General features: G+C 43.6%; 1 protein-coding gene across 2 annotated transcripts in view; it reads right to left on the minus strand.

The window, feature by feature from the left end:
• The window catches only part of SLC16A14 (solute carrier family 16 member 14), a 67,058-nt gene that overhangs the window by 13,322 nt on the left and 28,974 nt on the right, over positions 1 to 24,762 (minus strand). For both annotated transcript variants that reach the window (XM_069727862.1, XM_069727863.1), the window contains exons 3-6: positions 24,351 to 24,411; positions 13,486 to 13,753; positions 10,152 to 10,295; positions 6,409 to 7,371 (exon numbers count right to left, since the gene is read on the minus strand). In XM_069727862.1, the coding sequence (XP_069583963.1) occupies positions 6,409 to 7,371; positions 10,152 to 10,295; positions 13,486 to 13,753; positions 24,351 to 24,353 (1,378 nt within the window). In that variant the 5' untranslated portion in view covers positions 24,354 to 24,411. The remainder of the gene's footprint in view (positions 1 to 6,408; positions 7,372 to 10,151; positions 10,296 to 13,485; positions 13,754 to 24,350; positions 24,412 to 24,762) is intronic.

The following is a 24,762-nucleotide window of genomic DNA, read 5'->3' on the forward strand; positions in this document are numbered from 1 at the left end:
TCTTTAATAGACTAAACCCCGAGACACAGGAATGGCTTCGGGACAGGCGGCCAATGACTCTTGAGGAAGCCGCTCGTCTGGCCGATGAACATCATGACGCCAGGAGGCCTCAGTTGTCCGGATCAAAGATGGTCAATAGGGGTCCACCCATGGACCTGGAGGGCCACAAACCACCGAAGATTGTAGGGGGACCAGCTAGAAACCCGGCCTACCACAGTTCCCCCGGGGCGCGATGCCACACCTACCGTCAGCTGGGCCACCTGCAAAGACAATGTCTCAACCGGACTCAGCATACCCAGTGGCCAAAGGCGGGAACAGCTACCTTCCGCTGTTACCATGGCGAAGCTGACCCGGCATTGGGGGCTACAACTAACCAAGGGGTGGAAGACATGGAGGAAGTGCTGCATGAAGTAGACCCCGTGCAGGCAGCCCGGGCAGATAATCGACAACAGCATCGACAGGTCATGTGGGTTAATGGGAAACGCATGCAGGGACTAAAAGATTCATGAGCAACTTTGACCCTTGTGAAGCCTCATCTCGTCCGGGACCAAGAGAAGACGGACCGGACAGTGTAACAGTCCGTGTAACAGGGGAAGCCATACATCGACTGCCCACTGCCAGGATTCACCTGAACTGGGGAGTTGGGGATGGCCTTGTTGAGGTCGGCTTGATGGAGGATTTGCCTGCAGACGTTTTGCTGGGAAATGACTTGGGGCCCATGTTGTCTGCCTTCTCGGTTGCCCCTCTGGCTGAGACATATCTTGTGACCACCCGGAGACAAGCTCGAGCTGCGGAGGCGGAATCACACTCAGAGGAGGCCCAGGTAAGACATCCCAGCCCTACACGTATTCCCATAGCCAGACACATTTCTTGGGCCACCCCAGATGAATTTAAGAGGGAGTTACTTGAGGATCCTTCATTGGAGGGATATCGTGGGAAGGCACAGGAGGAGAGAGGGGTACTGGAAGGGGAACAGTTTATATGGAAGCAGGGACTCCTCTACCGGATCACAGAGCAGCACCACACAGGGACGAGCCCCACTATAAAACGAAAGCTGGTAGTTCCCAAGAAGTATAGGCAGGAGTTACTGCAAATCTCTCATGACATACCCTTGGCCAGGCACTTCGGCGTCTGTCGCACCAGGCATCGTCTGACACAAAACTTCTTTTGGCCGGGGGTAACCTATAATGTTCGTCAATACTGCCAGACCTGTGACAGTTGCCAGCGCATTGGCAAGAGGGGAGATCGATGCAAGGCCAAATTACGCCCCCTCCCCATTGTGGAGGAACCATTTAGCCGAGTAGCGGTCGATCTGATAGGGCCGTTAGCCAAACCCAGTCCGTCAGGGAAAAGGTAAATATTGACAGTGGTAGATTATGCCACACGGTATCCAGAGGCGGTTGCGTTACCTAACATACTGGCAGAGACGGTGGCGGCTGCCTTGCTCCAGGTTTTCTCACGGGTTGAATTTCCCCGGGTGATTATCTCAGACCAGGGTACCCAGTTTACAGTAGAGGTGACCAACCAACTGTGGAAGCTGTGCGGCGTAAAGTCCACCCGCCCCGTACCACCCGCAAACCAATGGGTTGTGTGAACGCTTTAACGGGACGTTAAAACAACTCATTGGGACTTTTACCAGGACCTACAGGGACTGGGAGAAATTCTTGCCTCACCTCCGGTTTGCCTATCGAGAGGTGCCCCAAGAATCCACGGGGTTCTCCCCATTCGAACTGGTATACGGGAGACGGGTAAGGGGACCCCTAGACTTAGTGCTAGAACACTGGGAAGGGGAGGGCACCATAGAAGGGGTTCCTATTGTACCCTATGTGCTGGAATTCCGGGACCGCCTACAGGAGCTGACCCAGGCTGTACGTGGGAACATGCAGGTGGCCTAGCGGCGCCAGCGCGTATGGTACGATCGGGGGGCCAGAGAGCGCACCTTGGAAATAGGGCAGAAGGTCCTGGTGTTAGAGCCCACTATGCAGAACAAATTCCAAGCTGCATGGCAGGGGCCCTACCAGGTAGTGGGGAAAATAGCCGACACCACCTATAATGTCGCCGATTGTGACTATCCCAGGGTTATCCGCATGTTCCATGTGAATATGCTGAAGCCCTATCGGGAGCGCCCTGAAGAGGTAGTGGCCATCTGTGCACCTGAAGCAGAGGATTTAGCCGGACTTCCCTTGCCTGATGTCTTAGGGGAGAGGACTCAGTCTAAAACATGGGACCAGGTACACTGGGGTGAAGACTTAGGTCCCCGGGAGAGACAGCAGGCGGAATAGTGGTTGTTGATGCAGCGACAGAGGATGTTTTCGGGGAAACCCAGGTACACTCACCTGGCACAACACAAGGTTGAGACCCAGGATCAGACCCCCCTGCGACAACCCCCCTTCCGCGTCCCTGAGTCTGTACGAGAAGGGATGCGACAAGAGATACAAGAGATGTTGCGTTTAGGGGTCATTGAAGAGTCAGATAGTCCCTGGGCATCCCCCGTAGTGTTAGTGCCCAAGAAGGATGGGACTACACGGTTTTATGTAGACTATCGTAAGCTCAATGAGAAAACAGTGACAGATGCGTATCCCATGCCGCGTGTGGATGACTTGTTAGACCGGCTGGCAGGGGCAAAGTATTTGACCACCATCGATCTATGCAAAGGCTACTGGCAGATTCCCCTTAGTCCTGATGCTATTCCCAAATCGGCATTTGTCACCCCGTTTGGCTTATTCCAGTTTCGAGTTATGCCATTCGGGATGAAAACTGCCCCGGCGACCTTCCAGAGGCTGGCTGACCGGCTTCTGGATGGTCTCCAGGACTATGCGTATGCCTACCTGGATGACATCGCCATCTACAGCGCGACATGGGAAGAGCATCTAAATCACCTAGAGACAGTATTAGACAGGATCCACAAGGCCGGAATCACCCTGAACCCAAACAAGTGTCACGTGGGCAAAGCAGAGGTTCAATATTTAGGGCATTGGGTAGGAAGTGGGAAACAGAGACCAGAACCAGCCAAGATTGAGGCCATAGCCAAATGGCCCACCCCACGCACTAAAACTCATGTCATGGCGTTTCTAGGGACAGCGGGGTATTACAGGAAATTCGTTCCCAATTACAACAGCGTAGCCAAGCCCCTCACTGATCTGACCCGTAAGAACCAACCCCGCCAGGTAACCTGGACCCCAGAGTGTGAGGAAGCCTTCCGCCAGCTAAAGGACGCCCTCACCAATACCCCTGTATTGGCCGCACCCGATCCAACTAAACGTTTCCTTGTCCACACAGACGCTTCTATGTTTGGATTGGGGGCAGTAATGAGCCAAGTCGGGCCGGACGGCCAAGAACACCCGGTAGCTTACCTGAGTCGGAAACTACTGCCCCGTGAAGTGAGCTATGCGGCCATCGAGAAGGAGTGCCTGGCAATAGTATGGGCACTCAAAAAGTTACAACCATATTTGTATGGATGACAGTTTTCCCTCCTAACAGACCATAATCCCCTAGTCTGGCTTAATCGGGTCTCCGGAGACAACGCCAGATTACTGCGGTGGAGTTTAGCCCTACAACCTCTGGACTTCACCATCCACTACAGACCCGGTAAACAAAACGGTAATGCCGAAGGACTAAGTCCACAAACGGAACTTGTACCAACCCCATAAACTTCGGTCATCCCCAAACCGATCCGTTAAGGATCAGACTGTGTATGCCGATCGCGTCGCTGAAAAGGGGAGCCGTGTTACAGAACCCCCCAGCACCAAGAATGTTACTCAGTATATGTATGTATAATAGTTTCCATGTGAAATGCATCAGTCCACAGGCTGCACCCCTGGACAAGATATTCTCTTTCTGACCTCCCCCCACCTTTTTAATTCCCACAGTAAATACCAGCAGGCTCCGGCCCCCTGCGGCTATTGTAATGTATGTCTGGCCAGCTGTTTTCCTATTGGCCTGCCTTGTGTATCTGTGTTTTATATTCTGCGTGCTGTAAATAAAGGATGTTCTTAGACTGGAAATACGTAGAGAAGCAGTCAGCTTTTATATGCTCTCATGTAAATCAAGAAATTCCTGCCAGTGCCCTTCATTCAGAATCTAGGAAAAGCAGATTGGACCTCCTGAAACACGGGGTGGTACTGAAAGAGGTACCCCAGCTTGGTAGGCCCTGTTACAGATGCCATCTATTTTGTGAAGTGCACCAGTCCCTCCTGCAGCAAAACAACCCCACAACACGATACTGCCACCCCTGTGTTTCACAGTTGGGATGGTATTCTTAGGCTTCCAAGCTTCTCCCTTTTTCCTCCAAACGTAATGATGGTCATTATGCCCAAAAAGTTCAATTTTAGTTTCATTAGACCACAGGACATTTCTCCAAAAATTAAGGTCTATGTTATTGTGTGCATTTGCAAACATGAATCTGGCTTTTTTATGTTTCTCAATTGCTTCTTCCTGGCAAATTGGCCTTTCAGCCCATGTTGATACAGTACTAATTTCACTGTAGATATTGACAGAATCTTACCAGCTTCCGCCATCATCTTCACAAGGTCTTTTGCTTTTATCCTTGGGTTGATATCCACATGACGGACCAAAGCACGTTCATCACTTGGACAGAGAACCAGACTCCTTGCTGAGCGGTATGATGACTGGACATTCTCACCTTGTTTGTACAGATGAATGAGGCACCTTCAGGAATCATGAAATTGTACCCGAGCATGTTCCAGACTTGTGCAAGTCCACAATTCTCTTCCTGATATCTTGGCTGATATCTTTAGACTCTCCCATGATGCTACACAAAGAAGCAGCGTGTTTCAGGTGTGCATTAAAATACATCCACAGGGTTGTCTCTAAATAACTCAAAAGCTTCCAAACACATAACATCATCGTATAGGCAGTCCAGAATTGTTTTAAGTCATAGTAATCTTAGTGTATGTAAACTTTTGACTTTGCAGTAAGTAATAAAAATGCCTTAAACATTCTTTCTTTCTCTCTCATTATTCTGGCATTTGACAAACATAAATAATTATGGTAATCCTAACTGACCTAAAACGGGAAAGCTTTACTCTGATTTCATGTCAAATATTGAGAGAAACATGCATATATGTTTATATAGTGTACAAAAACTTCTAGTTTCAACTGTATATGGTGCGTCAATAGTGATAGCTCGCCCATAAACTGTTTATCGGTGAGGGCCAGGTTTACCGCATCTTGTCTCTGCAGACCGCAGCTGACCTTGATTTACTATAACACATTCTTTTATTCTGGTTTCATTTTTTCTAAAGCTTCTAATTAAAGGCCATACCGGGAGCTTGATTGCTGACTGGTTCACAGTATTACTAAATAATATCTTAATAGCGTTAGTAGCTCAATCCCTTCCAAAATGTCTTTCAACATATCACAGTAATCAGCTGACCTCTCACATACACAGGGAGTTTTTACAGCATGTTCACGTTGAAGGTATTTTCTTGCTAATATCCATAGGTGGCTTTACAGGGGACAACCCTAAGCCTGCTTGATTCTGGAACAAAATGTAAAAGCTTGTTTTAAACAACTTTGTTTAATCTAAAAGCTAAAATATTGCTCTATATAAAAAAATAAAATAAAGCAGTAATTGTTCTTTAAAAATTGTATGACTGCTAGTATGTACAATATGAGAATTGGCCTCAGGGGTGTTTGCCCGACAATCCTGAAGGTCAATGAAGATGTCACACAGGGTGCATCAGCTGCCTACTGAAGGGGGCACCAATCCTGAAGGTCTGGGTACCGACCTCTTGTACCCCAACTCTTTAAAATTGGCTGCTTATCACTTATGAAATGGCCTCTCCATCCAGTACATTCCTTATTTCATTGACTCGGAGATGTTATTTTGACACTAGATGACTCCCATGGATTGGTGATAACTTTTAAATATGAGAATAACCCTTATTCATTACTTGTGGAAGAAAGAAGTTCTGCACTTCCATCTTCACAGTCCCAATAAATAATCCGGCGCCATTTATGCCCAGCAGAAATATAGATCTTCATCTAAGTCTTTCATCTGTATTATACGTCAAGATGATTTCATGATGTGCACCTCTGCTGAAATACTGACACATTTCACCGTATGGACACCGTAGACGGTATCTCCCATAGGGTTTCATTAAAAAAAAAGGGATTCTGTTGAGCTTTTCTATGTCACAAAAAAAGTATGCCTTTGCAGACCACTCTGGACATTCTTTTACATTTGATGGGATGTAACGACTGAACTTTTCTAGGTAAATCTTGTAAAGTAAAGCTTTAACTGAGTGTGCACAGAGCCCTTGATAAATAATAACACTTCTAGCATTTTAGGTCACATTTATGCAGAAATATGGAAAATTCTGAAGTTGAAGGGTTCACAAATTTTCAAGCCTCAGTTTAAATACAAAAAGATATAGCGTTATTTACCTGCAAATGGAGGCCCCAAAAGTGCAGATATCCCATTGGCACAAATGATGATCCCATAGGCATTTGCGAGTTGCTTGATGCCCACTAAATCTTCAGTCACAACAGGCATGAGAGAGAAGTAGCCACTTGAGAATCCTATAAGTGCACAGACCACAGACAGGGCGGCATATGTTTGCATAAGAGGGAGAATAAGGATGCAGATACCGAGGGTAAAATTGGAAGCAATGAAGACATTCCAGGCACTGACACAAGACAGGTCTCCAAGAAAACCTAAGATGATCTTTCCAAATATATGCACAATAGCAATAATTGAGGTCAGAGGAAAGATGTTGTTCTGTTCTGACATACCATACAGCTCTACAATCTCAGGGAGGTGTATAAAAGGAATGACAAAGCTGCAATAGGCCAGCAGGGCCCATAAGACAAATGCTACAAACACCTTGTTAGTGAAAAGAGAGGCTGCCCCAAAGTAACTAGAGTACCAGATCCAGAAGCCGGCCCTCACAGTCACGGTCATTCGCGTCAAGGACTTCAGGATTCCAAGTCTGCTTATGTCTTTTGTGACAACCTCGTTACTTGTGTCCTCCTTGCTCCATGATCCTGCAGTGTCTGTTCTCACCTCTCCATCCTCTTCATGGTGCAGCACATTATTGGGTTTCACAGCATTGGCATCTAGCAGCGAGGCTTCCTTTTTATCTTGATTTTCCACAGTGCATTGCCCTCTTGAATCTAATGGCCTCATGAGCGCTCCACATACACACAGATTGAGGGTGACTGCTCCCTGAATGATCATGGCATTTCTCCAGCCAAATTCTACACACAAGTACTTCAAGAGAACAGTGATAAGAAATGTCCCAAACCCAGTCCCTGTGGTACTCAGTCCTTGTGCCAGAGCCCGGCGCTTTTGAAAATACTGACCCACCATCACCACTGCAGGTAGATATACCATTCCACTTCCGATACCTAAAAAGAGGATACAAAATTTATAGCAACATCCTTTTCCTTGTATAGATAATTGGGAATAACAACAAAACTAAATTCTAGTACTTTATTATCTTTAACTCAATCATGTCCTTCAGATAAAAAAGCCACCCTTTAGCACAGGCGTGCCCAATAGAAGCTTGGTCCCATTCACTAACTACCACACACAGAACTTTCATTAAAACACCTTTGGGGGGAATTCATTAAGATATTGTTTTGATCAAACGAGTAAGGGCTCACAAAGAGGTCTGTGCAAATCAGCCGATCTTGGGCCGCAATGCACGGACTGGCAGTGGCCCTCCCGACCTGAGTGTGACGGTCACAGAAACATATGAAGCTGTAACGCTACAGTTGGGAAACTCGTGGCCAGTCTGTGTATTGCGGTTCAAGATCGGACTGATTTTCACGGAGCCCTAAGATTGTATTCTATTTCTGAATTTTTGGCTTGAAATAGGCTGGCTACTGCGGAAACGTTGCCATGCATGTCTGTTGTTATGAGTTTCTAAGAATAGAATAAAACATAAGTTCTTTTTTCACAAAAGATTATTAGTCCGGTGCCTTGGTTTCTTTTGAAGGTTATCTAGATGCCTGGCTTGTCGAGAGGTCATACAGAGTAAGCACAGACATACGCTAATGGTGCATGAGAATCTTCTCTTTTTTACCACACGCAACCAGATCAACCTTGATTAGATCTTTGAGGATTTTGATCCAAGAAGAAACCTGTGAGAACCTCTTTAGTAAGTGGATACTTGGCTTTGCTAGCATTCTCTAAAACGTGCCCCCACTTTCTTACTAGCCACTACATGTTATAACAAGTGTGGAGAAAAAACACCTTCTTAAATTATCACAAGAAGATGGTTTATGATCAATGAATAAGCATCTTCCATCTTCTCCAAAAAAAAATTAAGGGAACACTTAAATCAGTAATCGGATCTTAATGAACAAAGGATTCAAGCTGAAAATCCTTTGTGATATAAATGGTGTAATTCGCAGAGAACAAAATGACGTAACAACAATCAATGGAATCCAAACTCTTCAACTATGGAAATCAAAATAAAAACTGAAATCACAGGAGGATCCAATTTGTGCGAATTTCATCATAGCAATTCATGTGACTCGGTAGTCTGTATGGCCCCCCTGTGCTTCTATGCACTCTCAACACCGTCTGGGCATGTTCTGGAAGAGACGGTGGACGGTTTCCTGTTGTGTCTACTCCTAGACTTTGATCAGGGCATCAGTGAGCCACAGGAATGCGTAAGGCACTACTTGGCGGCATTGGATGGGAACACAAGGGACAGTCAGTCGCATCAATGCCTTTGTCATCCAGACAAAAAAAACACCAGTACACAGGCAGAGATGCTTACCTGTCCAAGGCCTCCAACAATTGCACTAGCCAAGGTGCAGCGGGCCCAAGTTAAGATAGCAGATACACAGGTGCAATAATACCGATAAGGCAGCCACCCTACAATCAGGTATCATGAAATTGTACCCAAGCTGGTGTACCCAAAACTGTTTTTTTTGTCTAGAATAGTGGAGGTTTTTCCTCTTATGGTGTTGTTTTTGTTTTTTAGAATAGGACTGCCAATATGTAAGGACCCTTGACGCGGGTTGGCAGCTTAAATATTGTGGCCATAATATCGACCAATACCTTGCATACATTATGTTTTTGGTGCACTGTATATTTTTCCAGGGTGCGGCTGGGCCCTAGATGGCTCTGTATACTGTGGCCTCTGTTCACACAGCATGCATTATGGTTAGCCCGCTTCATGGCGTCATTAATAGGCTTTGAGCCATATGCTTTGCATTTCTGTGTGAGCACGCCACATACAGATTATTTGTTTGCACAGGTGCACCAAGTGGCCAATTCCTTATTGTAGGGTGGCTGCCTTATCGGTATTATTGCACCTGTGTATCTGCCATCTCAACTTGGGTCCGCTGCACTTTGGCTAGTGCAATTGTTGGAGGCCTTGGACAGGTAAGCATCTCTGCCTGTGTACTGGTGTTTTTTTTGTCTAGAATAGTGTAGATTTTTCCTCTTATGGCGTTTTTTTCTTTGTCATCCAGGAAATGTCTACACACTTTGTCCACATTTTATCCTAGTACCTAACAGCAGTCAGGGTAACACTTATGGGTCTGACCCACTGCCAAACCTGGATGCTGGATGATGTTGAAGGCAGTGTAATGTTCACCTTGCCTCTCTAGAATCTTTCACATCTGTCACCTGTGCTCAGTGCGAACCTGCTTGATCTGCGACGAGAACAGGATGACAATGGTGCAGGTCCCAGTCTGTGTATCTGAATGCCAATTGAGTTGCACTGTGTTGGGTCATAAACACTGGTTCCACTACATGACATCAGGCCCATGGGCTACTGTTATGGACACTAGTAGTCCTCTTAGGGTCATTAGGCCCTGGCAGTAGCTGGACTACCTGAATGGAGTGCAGGTGGAGCCTCATGATACTAGTAGTGACAAGGACACAAGCAAAATGCAAAACTAGATAAGAATTAGTCAGGAAAGAGTGGTTGTCCCTCCACGGGAGGTTAATATTTATTTCCTCTCCAGTGCACTGGTTGTCACGTTCATTTGCACCAAAGCAGGTGAAATTGATTCACAATTGCTTATACTTCCTAACTGGACAGAATGATATCCCATACGTTTAACTGACCGGAGGGTTCAGCATGATGTGCAAGTGTTCCCTTAATTGTTATGAGCCGTGTATGACATCCCTACAACCAGTGTGACAACATGAATCTTTTACTTACCAGCTGTCACTCCAAATGTAAAGAATAGAAAGTGCACATTGGTGGCAAATGCGCTTAGCACCCAACCAAGAGAAGTGAGGAACCCGCCAATCATTGCTGTCTTCCGACATCCACAAGTGTTAATAAATAAGCCAATGAAGGGACCTTGAATATAAAATCATAGTTAAAAATAGTTTTGCAACTGGATCGCTGTACAGAAACTCAGCCAAAAGTACAGATTTGGTCAAGATAAACCAAATATTTAATAAGTAAATGGGCGTCCCTACTTTCACCCAAGGCTAGATGTTCAGACAAGGAAGGATTGGGTATGTTTGCTTCCGACCCTTTGCTCCCACAGAAGATCAGCTGCTGTCAGATGAGACTGGCAGCAGCGTATTCTCCCTCCACATTACAATAAAACGTGCACAGTCACCTGGTGGAGTCTAACCCCTTAACCCTGAGAGCTTTTTCGGTTTTGCGTTTTCGTTCCCCTTCTTCCCAGAGCCATAACTTTATTTTTCCGTCAATATGGCCATGTGAGGGCTTATGTTTTGCTGGACGAGTTGTACTTTTGAACGACACCATTGGTTTTACCATGTTATCTACTAGAAAACGGGAAAAAAATTCCTTGTGCGCTGAAATTGCAAAAAAAGTGCAATCCCACACTAGTTTTTGTTTGGCTTTTTGCTAGGTTCACTAAATGGTAAAACTGACCTGTCATTATTATTCTCCAGGTCATTACGAGTTCATAGACATGAAACATGTCTCGTTTTTTTGTCTAAGTAGTGAAAAAAATTCCAAACTTTGCTTAAAAAAAAAAATAAATTTGCGCAATTTTATGATACCCGTAGCGTCTCCATTTTTTTTCGTGATCTCGGGTTGCGTGAGGACTTATTTTTTGCATGCTGAGGTGACGTTTTAAATGATACAATTTCGGCGCAGATATGTTCTTTTGATTGATCGCTATTGCATTTTAATGCAATGTCGCAGCGTCCAAAAAAAACCTTAATTCTGGCGTTTTTATTTTTTTCTCACTACCGCATTTAGCGATTCAGTTAATCCTTTTTTTTTCTTGATAGATCGGGTGATTCTAAATGCGGCAATTCCAAATATTTTAATGTTTTTTATTGTTTTATTTTGAATGGGGCGAAAGGGGGTGATTTGAACTTTTATATTTTTTTCATATATATTTAAAAACATTTTTTTTTTTTTTACTTTTGCCATGCTTCAATAGCCTCCATGAGAAGCTAGAAGCTGGCATAGCTTGATCGGCTCTGCTACATAGGGGCGATGCTCAGATCACCTCTATGCAGTAGAATTACAGTATTGAGTGCCGACCACAGGATGGTGCTCACAGCAATCAACTGTCTGCTGGAGACCTCTGGTTGTTATGCCGACGCACCGATGACTCCCGATCACGTGATGGGGGTCAGCGGCGCTCGCATTTCTGGCCAGATGCGCTTGTTAAATGCCGCTGTCAGAGTTTGACAGCGGCATTGAACTAGCTAATAGGTGCGGATTCCTTACATTTTTTTGCAAATAATATATATTAAATATATTGCAATGCGAAAAAGGCAAAGGAAACAACCGCTTGGCACTACCATCTTCCTTCCATACATGCACGATGAAGCACTCAGGTGTAATCCATGCACATAGCAAGCTGCCATAACAATTAGCTGCGCTCTGTCATGAAAAAAAGTCTATAAAGTCCCAAGTAGAACACCATTAACCCTAATATGGAAAAATCATCTTTATAGTTTCATAGCAAGCAATAAAACTCAGGTGAGGAGAGTACAAGCTACCGCTAGAGAAACACATAATGTCTGTAGCCCGCTGTTGTTTGCCGCTGCTCTCCCCTCCTACTGCTTGCTATGAAATTTTTCCACAAAGTGGTGAGTGTCGTCATCCATTACTGCTTGGGTCTTTTAGAACATTATTTATTCATACATCTGAGGCTGGAAATCTAAGGCAATATTTATCATACGTTGCAGAGAAAATATATTACAGTGAGCCCGAACGACTTCCTTACTCTGTAAAGCATGTCTACCACTGCCCTTCTTTGTAAGGAGTCGATAGCTAGCCCTAACTACACTAAATATTGTCCAGTCCTGATTAAAGCAATAACTCACCTTATGCATTGTTGTGTCACGTTGACTGCTGCAGTCAATCAGCAGCCACTGATTGGATGCAGTGGTCATGTAACACTACAAAGTAATCCTTGACACTGATCTCTCTTTCAAACCACATATTCAAGCCCTTTCCACTTCCTGCCGACTTCAACTCAAAAACATTTCACGGATCCGTACATTCCTCAACCAAGAATCTGCAAAAACCCTAGTCCATGATCTCATCATCTCTCGCCTTAACTACTGCAACCTCCTGCTCTGTGGCCTCCCCTCTAACACTCTCGCACCCTTCCAAACTATTCTAAACTCTGCTGCTCGACTAATCCACCTGTCCCCCCGCTATTCCCCGACCTCTCCCCTCTGTCAATCCCTTCACTGGCTCCCCATTACCCAGAGACTCCAGTACAAAACCCTAACCATGACATACAAAGCCATCCACAACCTGTCTCCTCCATACATCTGTGACCTCGTCTCCCGGTACTAACCTGCACGCAACCTCCGATCCTCACAAGATCTCCTTCTCTACTCCCCTCTTATCTCCTCTTCCCACAATCGTATACAAGATTTCTCCCACGCATCCCCCCTACTCTGAAACCCTCTACCACAACACATCAGACTCTCGCCTACCATCGAAACCTTCAAAAAGAACCTGAAGACTTACCTCTTCCGACAAGCCTACAGCCTGCAGTAACCACCGATCGACCAAACCGCTGCATGACCAGCTCTACCCTCACCTACTGTATCCTCACCCATCCCTTGTAGATTGTGAGCCCTCGCGGGCAGGGTCCTCTCTCCTACTGTACTAGTTGTGACTTGTATTAAGATTACTTTACTCATTTTTATTATGCATACCCCTTTTCACATGTAAAGCGCCATGGATTAAATGGCGCTATAATAATAATATTAACATCATCCACCGGGAGCAGAAGTAATAATAAGGCTGGAATGGTGCCGCTGCAGGAGATGATTATAGATTTTATTAATTTTTTTCGGAGCCCTGAATTGATTAAGCTGGGGTTTGTCCAGTAATAGGCAACCCCTTTAAGATCCTTCCATTGTTTTGTTTTGTCTATAGCTCTGGTGCAGGTCTTATATGTCTTCATGATAAAAGACTACAATTGGGTAGTCTGTTTCCACAGTTACCCTATCTTTGATCTGTGTCCTGATTTTTCTACCATACATTTGGTAGGACAGGCTTTGCATCCTCAGCCAGTTGTGCAGTTCCATACCTACAATCAGGGTAATGCCCATTGTCAGGGAGCTGACCCACGCTGTCAGACCTCTGCTTTGGTCGAACTCTTCAAGCCATTCCATGTTAAGTATCCCGAGTGCCATCTGGGATCCCATTACCAAAAGGTGGACAAGAAATGAGGAGAGTACAACCATCCACGCCCATCCACCATCGACGTTTGGGTCCAATTTTGGCTTGTCTACTTTGCTTTTCATCTTCCCGTCCAGCTTTTTTTCCATTTTTGCTCCTTCACTGCACATCTTGACCTACGTTAGAGTACATTAAATAAGTAGATCACAAAGAAGCAGAAAATCAACCACGTAGAAGCTGCAGAAACGAGAAACCGACAGAATTAGCTAAAACAAAAAAAGAAACAAATATGATGCAAATACTTAATCACTAATGTTAGTATTTATGCAGACCCTGATATATTACATAACAAGAGATTTTTATCTAATCACAGTCAGCAGTTTGTTTAGGGGAAGCTACAATTTTTATATCTGGATTTTTTTAGTGCATGCTCAAAAAACCATATGAGATACCGAGAGAATAAGACACAACAGAAAATCTATTCTGTTGGATCCTGCTGTCACTGACTTCCTTTGTAAAAGTATATACAGTTGGATACTATTTTTTGACAGGACAGGGTACAGTCTACTCCATTTTTTGGTTATGTCAACAAACCGTACCCACACATATAGGGTTAGTGCAGACGATCGTATTTTCGGTCCGAGTGCGATCCAACAAAAGCATCAGATCACACTTGAACCAGTGTTATTCTATGGGGTCAGGCATATGTTCAGTTTTTTCCTTGGACACAATCTGATTTGCATCAAATATTCAGCTCACACTTAAGTCAATGAGTGCGTGGAAATCATCGGACTGCACTCTAATGACATTGGAGTGCAGTCCGATTTTCATGGACTGACAAAATGGAGAAGATGGGGCATTTTTCCCATCTTATCTTCATCTGAGAAGATTGGATCAAGCTATGATGACACTTTGATCAAAGTGTGATTAGCATAATCGGACTGATTATCTTGGATCAGAAAAAATACGGTGATGTGACCCTAACCTTCCTCTGATTGTTTTCTGTATAGGCATTGTATTGAAGCAGTATGCAACGTTTTTGCAGTGTGCAATAATGTATCTAGGGCTACACAAGGGAGGTATGAGGGAAGAGTAGTGATCCAATCAGGGCACAGTTTTGGAATGATTGGATAAGATTATTCCATGTCCTCATCCAACAAGCGGGATCGCGGTCACGTGCTGGACCACATTATGAACGCACTTCAGAAAGCTTTTATCCTAAGTCATACTGCACGACTCGTTAAAGGGTTGATTGTGACTTGTAGGATCGCTACTTCCAACAGGTGGCGCTATAGAGTTTAAGTCCTCTTTTTCTCTGAAGAGGAAATTTGCATATTTCAAAATAGGAAAAACCCAAATTGAATTGGCAGTATCCCTTTTACTACATATATTGGAAGACGTACATAGTTCAATGCGCAAAGGGGCTTATTCAATACAAACACCCATAGACACTATTGTTCTGGTTGATGAATGGCAACAGTCTTGATGGCGAGAGGAAGTGGACCAATCAGCAGCACTAAACATTAACCGATTGTCAGTGGTTTAATAGCCTGTTTACACACATCGATAGCAGTAAACCATGCGCACTGAGAGATCCGCAGAGTTCAGCGTGCAGAGGCTGCCATTGTTATCAGCAGTGCGAATTCTGCTTACACACTGGTGATTCTGACACTGTTTTCTCGTGACATATTGTACTTCATGATAGTGGTAACATTTCTTTGATATTACCTGCGTTTATTTGTGAAAATAACGGAAATTTGGCAAAAATTTAGAAAATTTCGCAATTTTACAATTTTGAATTTTTATGCAATTAAATCACAGAGATATGTCACACAAAATACTTAATAAGTAACATTTCCCACATGTCTACTTTACATCAGCACAATTTTGGAACCAACATTTTTTTTTGTTAGGGAGTTATAAGGGTTAAAAGTTGATCAGCAATTTCTCATTTTTACAACACCATTTTTTTTTTAGGGACCACATCTCATTTGAAGTCATATTGAGGGGTCTATATGATAGAAAATACCCAAGTGTGACACCATTCTAAAAACTACACCCCTCAAGGTGCTCAAAACCATATTCAAGAAGTTTATTAACCCTTCAGGTGTTTCACAGGAATTTTTGGACTGTTTAAATAAAAATGAACATTTAACTTTTTTTCACAAAAAATTTACTTCAGCTCCAATTTGTATTATTTTACAAAGGGTAACAGGAGAAAATGGACCCCAAAAGTTGTTGTACAATTTGTCCTGAGTACACCAATACCCCATATGTGGGGGTAAACCACTGTTTGGGCGCATGACAGAGCTCAGAAGCGAAGGAGGGCAATTTGACTTTTCAATGCAAAATTGACTGGAATTGAGATGGGACGCCATGTTGCGTTTGGAGAGCCACTGATGTGCCTAAACATTGAAACCCCCCACAAGTGACACTATTTTGGAAAGTAGACCCCCTAAGGAACTTATCTAGAGGTGTGGTGAGCACTTTGACCCACCAAGGGCTTCACTACAGCTTATAACGCAGAGCCGTGCAAATAAAAATTCTTTTTTTTTCCACAAAAATTATTTTTTAGCCCGCAGTTTTGTATTTTTCCAAGGGTAACAGGAGAAATTGGACCCTAAATGTTGTTGTCCAATTTGTCCTGAGTACGCTGATACCCGATATGTGGGGGGGACCACCGTTTGAGCGCATGGCAGAGCTCGGAAGGGAAGGAGCATCATTTGGAATGCAGACTTAGATGGATTGGTCTGCAGGCGTCACATTGCATTTGCAGAGCCCCTAATGTGCCTAAACAGTAGAAACCCCCTACAACTGACCCCATATTGGAAACTAGACCCCCCAAGGAACTTATCTAGATGTGTTGTGAGAACTTTGAACCCCCAAGTGTTTCACTACAGTTTATAACGCAAAGCCGTGAAAATAAAAAATCTTTTTTTTTCCCACAAAAATTATTTTTTAGCCCCCAGTTTTGTATTTTCCCAAGGGTAACAAGAGAAATAGGACCCCAAAAGTTGTTGTCCAATTTGTCCTGAGTACGCTGATACGCTGATACCCCATATGTTGGGGTAAACCCCTGTTTGGGCACACGGGAGAGCTCGGAAGGGAAGGAGCACTGTTTTACTTTTTCAACGCAGAATTGGCTGGAATTGAGATCGGACGCCATGTCGTGTTTGGAGAGCCCCTGATGTGCCTAAACAGTGGAAACCCCCCAATTATAACTGAAACCCTAATCCAAACACACCCCTAACCCTAATCCCAACGGTAACCCTAACCACACCTCTAACCCAAACACACCCCTAACCCTATTCCCAACCGTAAATGTAATCCAAACCCTAACCCTAACTTTAGCCCCAACCCTAACTGTAGCCTTAACCCTAGCCCTAACCCTAGCCCTAACCCTAGCCCTAGCCTTTACCCTAACGAGAAAATGGAAATAAATACATTTTTTTTAATTTTTTTTATTTTTCCCTGACTAGGGGGGTGAAGAAGGGGGGTTTGATTTACTTTCATAGCGGGTTATTTCGTGGATTTTTATGATTGGCAGCCGTCACACACTGAAAGACGCTTTTTATTGCAAAAAATATTTTTTACGTTACCACATTTTGAGAGCTATAATTTTTCCATATTTGAGTCCACAGAGTCATGTGAGGTCTTGTTTTTTGCGGGATGAGTTAACGTTTTTATTGGTGACATTTTTGGGCACGTGACATTTTTTGATTGCTTTTTATTCCAATTTTTGTGAGGCAGAATGACCAAAAACCAGCTATTCATGAACTTCTTTTGGGGGAGGTGTTTATACCGTTCCGCGTTTGGTAAAATTGATGAAGCAGTTTTATTCTTCGGGTCAGTACGATTACAGCGATACCTCATTTATATCATTTTTTTATGTTTTGGCGCTTTTATACGATAAAAACTATTTTATAGAAAAAATAATTATTTTTGCATCGCTTTATTCTGAGGACTATAACTTTTTTATTTTTTTGCTGATGATGCTGTGTGGCGGCTTGTTTTTTGCGGCACAAGATGACATTTTAAGCGGGACCATGGTTATTTATATCCGTCTTTTTGATCGCGTGTTATTCCACTTTTTGTTTGGCGGTATCAGAATAAAGCGTTGTTTTTTGCCTCTTTTTTTTTTTTTACGGTGTTCACTGAAGGGGTTAATTAGTGATATTGTTTTATAGGTTGGGTCGTTACGGACGCGGAGATACTAAATATGTGTACTTTTATTGTTTGTTTTTTTTATTTAGATAAAGAAATGTATATATAGGAACAATATTTTTTTTCGGGGGGGGGGAATTTAAAAAAAAAATTTTTTACACATTGGAATATTTTTTTTTTTACACTATAACATTGCCCCGGGGGGGGGCATCATGTTATAGTGTAAGATCGCTGATCTGACACTTTGCTGTGCAGTGTGTCAGATCAGCGATCTGACGTGCACAGCTGCAGGTTTCACAGTGCCTGCTCTGAGCAGGCACTGTGAAGCCACCTCCCTCCCTGCAGGACCCGGATACCACGGCCATCTTGGATCCGGGCCTGCAAGGAGAAGGAGGAGGTAAGAGACCCTCGCAGCAACGCGATCACATCGCGTTGCTGTGGGGGTCTCAGGGAAGCCCGCAGGGAGCCCCCTCCCTGCGCGATGCTTCCCTATACCGCCGGCACACCGCGATCATGTTTGATCGCGGTGTGCTGGGGGTTAATGTGCCGGGAGCGGTCCCTGACCGCTCCTGGCACATTGTGCCGGATGTCAGCTGCGATAGGCAGCTGACACCTGGCCGCGATCGGCCGCGCTCCCCCCGTGAGCGCGGCCAATCGCTATGATGTATTATCCCGTCGAGGGCCAGATGTCATGCAGCTGCAGTGCAGTACAGCACAACCTCCACCGGGGGAAGCTTGAGAGGAAAGTAAGACTGCACACACAGGACAGCAGAACAGACGCCACCAAGTGGCGAGAGAGTGGTCAGGCAAGCCAAGTCAAAAAACACGAGATAGCACGACAGTATTATAGGATAAGACAGATGGATAGTCAGAACATAGCCAGAGATCAATAAACCAGAACGGGCAATATACGGTACTAAAGGGACAAACAGCAACAATGTGAAAAGCCAAGCCAGGGGATCAGGACCGGAGAATCAAGCAGATAAACAGACAGAGAAACACTGGGAAAAAAGGGCAGACAGAGGGAGTTAACAGACACAGGACAAGTCAGGGTACACAGCAGGGCAAATCAAGAGCTACCAGCAGGGTCAGGTTAACACACCGAAGGCAGAACTATAACTGACACCACCCTCAGGATACCTGGGAGCTAAATAGCAAACCCGAGCCCAGAAGGAGGCAGATCAAAGTTAACCCTTGACATGATCCACCCAGAGAAAAAGCAGACAGGACTAAACTCCGGAATGGATCATGACACCAGATAGGCCCAGGTCACCTCGAAGGGATAGTATGTCCAAGGTCAGAAAGGGTTTAATGTCTCTAGCTGCTATACAGTTCTATGTGTCTCTACAGTCACAGACTACAAACTTCAAAATTTCTTCTTTTTACAAGATGTTTGTAATACATTGAAGAATTCAACAAGTTGTGCATCTTCTCATGAGGACATAACCTGGACATGTTTTCAGCCTCTGGAATATTCATTAAAGGGGTCGTCAGGTTAAAAAAAAATTGGAATTCTAAGTTAAAAGAGTAGATAAAAGAGTCCTTGTTCAGCATACTCATCTCTTGGCCAGAGATTACAGCTGATTACTGGGGGATCCAGAAGGGGTACACTTTGTGATCAGCTTATTGGTAAGAGGCACTTCCGAGGTATATGTGCCCGTCACCACGCCGTCCACCGCTGACCCCGACGCGTTTTTTTACAACCGAAACGTGCATCGGGGTCAGCGGTGGACGGCGTGGTGACGGGCACATATACCTCGGTATGTTACTATGTTATTATGATAGTTTATACACTGTAGTGTGATATGCCCTATACTTTGTCATCTGAATAGCCGACCATGGCTATACATCAGGTTACGCCGTGATATGTTCATTCTATCCATGTACTGTTCACTTATATTGTTTAGATATGCCGTCCACGGCTTATAGTGGGCACGTTCTGTGTTGCATTGTTGCATGTTGTCCCATGCTCCCCTTTTACCTGTTTTTAATTCTCTAATGTTTAATAAAGTATTGCTTGATATTTTGGACAAAAAAGCTGTTGTTGGTGCTTTTTGGTTTAGTTTCAGTGAAATGTTGCAGCTTGTCCTACTAATGTCCATATGAATGGTGGGGATTATTGTTAGGTTCCACTGTTGGACCGTGTACCCTGTTACTCTTTCCTCAAACATTTAGGATGTCATTTGTTGTGTATTTATCAAAATTACCAATACCTGGTTTAAAAACAACAATATCAAGGTGCTTGATTGGCCAGCAAACTCGCCTGACCTTAACCCCATAGAGAATCTATGGGGTATTGTCAAGAGGAAGATGAGACACTAGACCCAACAATGCAGATGAGCTGAAGGCTGCTATCAAAGTAACCTCGGCTTCCAACACCTCAGCAGTGCCACAGATTGATCTCCTCCATGCCATGCCGCATTGATGCAGTAATTGATGCAAAAGGAGCCCCGACCAAGTATTGAGTGCATTTACTGAACATACATTTTAGTAGGCCAACATTTCGGATTTTAAAATCATTTTTTCAAGCTGGTGTTATAAAGTATTCTAATTTACTGAGATAATGACTTTTGGGTTTTCATTGGCTGTAAGCCAAAATCATCAACATTAACAGAAATAAACACTTGAAATAGATCACTCTGATTGTAATGACTCTATATAATATACTGTATGAATTTCACTTTTTGTATTCAAGAACTGAAATAAATTAACTGTTTGATGATGTATATATATATATATATATATATATATATATATATATATATACACATACAGTTGTGCTCAAAGGCTTACATACCCGGAGAATATGAATAACACCAAACCTTTTCCTCCACTCATGGTTAGTGGTTGGGTGCAGCCATTTATTGTCAAACTGCAGTGTTTTCTTTTTTTAAATCATAATGACAACCCAAAACATCTACATTACCCTGATCAAAAGTTCACATGCCCTGGTGATTTTGGCTTGATAACGTGCACAGATGTTGACACAAATGGGTTTGAATGGCTACGAAAGGTAACATCCTCACCTATGACCTGTTTGCTTGTAATCAGTGTGTGTGCATAAAAGCTGAGCGAGTTTCTGGGATCCAGACAGACTCTAGTATCTTTCATCCAGCCACTGACGTTTCTGGATTGTGAGTCATGGGGAAAGCAAAAGAATTGTCAACGGATCTATGGGAAAAGGTTGTTGAACTGTATAAAACAGGAAAGGGATACAAAAAGATATCTAAGGAATTGATAATGCCAGTCAGCAGCATTCAAACCGTGATTAACAAATGGAAATTGAGGGGCTCTGTAAAAACAAAACCACGGTCAGGTAGACCAACAAAAATGTCGTCCACAACTTCCAGGAAAATTGTTCGGGATGCTAAGAAAAACCCACAAATAACATCAGCTGAAATACAGGAATCTAGCAGTGTGGCTGTTTCAAGATGCATAATAAGGAGTCACTTGAAGAAAAATGGGCCTCATGGTCGAGTCGCCAGAAGAAAACCCTTACTGCGCAAATTCCACAAAGTATCTCGCCTACAATATGCAAAACAGCACAGAGACAAGACTCAAAACTTCTGGAACAAGGTAATTTGGAGTGATGAGACCAAAATTTTACTTTTTAGCCACAACCATAAATGTTACATTTGGAGAGAGGTCAACAAGGCCTATGATGAATGGAACACCATTGCTACTGTAAAACACGGAGGTGGATCGCTGATGTTTTGGGGATGTGTGAGCTATAAAGGCACAGGAAACTTGGACAAAGTTGAAGGAAAGATGAATGAAGCATGTTATCAGCAAATACTGGAGACAAATTTGCACTCATCAGCTTGGAAGCTGCACATCGGACATACTTGGACGTTCCAACATGACAACAATCCAAAACACAAGGCCAAGTTGACCTGTCATTGGCTACAGCAGAACAAAATGAAGGTTCTGGAGTGGCCATCTCAGTCTCCTGACCTCAATATCATTGAGCCACTCTGGGGAGATCTCAAGTGTGCAGTTCATGCTAGACAGGCCAGGAATTTACAGGAACTGGAGGCTTTTTGCCAAGAAGAGTGGACAGCTTTACCATCCGAGAAAATAAAGAACCTCATCCACAACTACCACAAAAGACTTCAAGCTGTCCAATTCTTTGGAATGCACTACCCAGGATAATACGATTAATCCCCAATCCCCACGGTTTTAAGCGTGCCCTAAAAACGCATTTGTTCAAACTGGCCTACTGTCTAAACACATTAACCTAACTATCCCTGTGTTGCCCATTCAAAATTTTCTTTATCATAACCAGGTTCCTCGCATCATGTTCTCACATGCTTCATGCATTTAATAGCCCTCTGTGTCTGTATTGTTACATACTTAGGCTGATAACCGGTTCATGCAGCGTTACATGAAAACCCGATTCTTACACTATGGCTGGTCCAAACAAGGAAAACAATTGCTACCATCCACCTTTTGTGTCTCCCTTTTCCTCATAGATTGTAAGCTTGCGAGCAGGGCCCTCACTCCTCTTGGTATCTGTTTTGATGTATGTGATTATTGTTATGTTGTAATGTCTATTGTATGTACAAGTCCCCTCTAAAATGTAAAGTGCTGCGGAATATGTCGGCGCTATAGGAATAAAATTATTATTATTAAGCTGTCATTGATGTTAGAGGGGACAATACACGGTATTAAGAAATGGGGTATGTGAACTTTTGATAAGGGTAGTTTGGATGTTTGGGGTTGTCATTATGATTTAAAAAGAGAAAACACAGTAGTTTGACAATAAATGGCTTCACCCAACCACAACAACTTATGAGTGGAGAAAAAGGTGTTATCATTCATATTCTGTGAAAAAAGGCCAAGAAAGAAAAATTCTGTGGGGGTATGTAAACTTCTGAGCACAACTGTATATATAGATACAGTGGGGCAAAAAAGTATTTAGTCAGTCAGCAATAGTGCAAGTTCCACCACTTAAAAAGATGAGAGGCGTCTGTAATTTACATCATAGGTAGATCTCAACTATGGGAGACAAACTGAGAAAAAAAAATCCAGAAAATCACATTGTCTGTTTTTTTAACATTTTATTTGCATATTATGGTGGAAAATAAGTATTTGGTCAGAAACAAACAATCAAGATTTCTGGCTCTCACAGACCTGTAACTTCTTCTTTAAGAGTCTCCTCTTTCCTCCACTCATTACCTGTAGTAATGGCACCTGTTTAAACTTGTTATCAGTATAAAATGACACCTGTGCACACCCTCAAACAGTCTGACTCCAAACTCCACTATGGTGAAGACCAAAGAGCTGTCAAAGGACACCAGAAACAAAATTGTAGTCCTGCACCAGGCTGGGAAGACTGAATCTGCAATAGCCAACCAGCTTGGAGTGAAGAAATCAACAGTGGGAGCAATAATTAGAAAATGGAAGACATACAAGACCACTGATAATCTCCCTCGATCTGGGGCTCCACGCAAAATCCCACCCGTGGGGTCAGAATGATCACAAGAACGGTGAGCAAAAATCCCAGAACCACTCGGGGGGACCTAGTGAATGAACTGCAGAGAGCTGGGACCAATGTAACAAGGCCTACCATAAGTAACACACTACGCCACCATGGACTCAGATCCTGCAGTGCCAGACGTGTCCCACTGCTTAAGCCAGTACATGTCCGGGCCCGTCTGAAGTTTGCTAGAGAGCATTTGGATGATCCAGAGGAGTTTTGGGAGAATGTCCTATGGTCTGATGAAACCAAACTGGAACTGTTTGGTAGAAACACAACTTGTCGTGTTTGGAGGAAAAAGAATACTGAGTTGCATCCATCAAACACCATACCTACTGTAAAGCATGGTGGTGGAAACATCATGCTTTGGGGCTGTTTCTCTGCAAAGGGGCCAGGACGACTGATCCGGGTACATGAAAGAATGAATGGGGCCATGTATCGTGAGATTTTGAGTGCAAACCTCCTTCCATCAGCAAGGGCATTGAAGATGAAACGTGGCTGGGTCTTTCAACATGACAATGATCCAAAGCACACCGCCAGGGCAACAAAGGAGTGGCTTCGTAAGAAGCATTTCAAGGTCCTGGAGTGGCCTAGCCAGTCTCCAGATCTCAACCCTATAGAAAACCTTTGGAGGGAGTTGAAAGTCCGTGTTGCCAAGCGAAAAGCCAAAAACATCACTGCTCTAGAGGAGATCTGCATGGAGGAATGGGCCAACATACCAACAACAGTGTGTGGCAACCTTGTGAAGACTTACAGAAAATGTTTGACCTCTGTCATTGCCAACAAAGGATATATTACAAAGTATTGAGATGAAATTTTGTTTCTGACCAAATACTTATTTTCCACCATAATATGCAAATAAAATGTTAAAAAAACAGACAATGTGATTTTCTGGATTTTTTTTTCTCAGTTTGTCTCCCATAGTTGAGGTCTACCTGTGATGTAAATTACAGACGCCTCTCATCTTTTTAAGTGGTGGAACTTGCACTATTGCTGACTGACTAAATACTTTTTTGCCCCACTGTATATATATTTGGCTTAGTGAATATCTAAATGAAACAAAAAACCTGATTTTGCTGTATAACTCACTCATATCTCTATGATCTGTAAAAAGGGTAAAGATTGCTTACCATTTGTCTCTGTGCCACTCATGTGACTGGCAGATTCAGTGCTTAAAACACCCCAGCCGCTTAAGGGTATGTTCACACGTTCAGGATTTCCATCCTTTTTTTTTCCTGACTGTTTTTTAAAAAACTGCAGCTCTTGGCAGAAAACGCAGGTCCTTTTTTTGGTCCTTTTTTGGTCCGTTTTTGATGCGTTTTTTGATGCGTTTTTTGATGCGTTTTTTTGATGCAGTTTTCTAGCCAGAGTCTGTGTGTTTTCTAGGAATTTTTTTAGGGTTAAAATGGCTGAAAATACCCTAACCCTACCCCTAACCCTAACCCTACCCCTAACCCTAACCCTACCCCTAACCCTACCCCTAACCCTAACCCTACCCCTAACCCTACCCCTAACCCTACCCCTAACCCTAACCCTACCCCT

The sequence above is a fragment of the Ranitomeya imitator genome, chromosome 5, assembly GCF_032444005.1.
Source record: "Ranitomeya imitator isolate aRanImi1 chromosome 5, aRanImi1.pri, whole genome shotgun sequence".
NCBI classification, from domain to species: domain Eukaryota; kingdom Metazoa; phylum Chordata; class Amphibia; order Anura; family Dendrobatidae; genus Ranitomeya; species Ranitomeya imitator.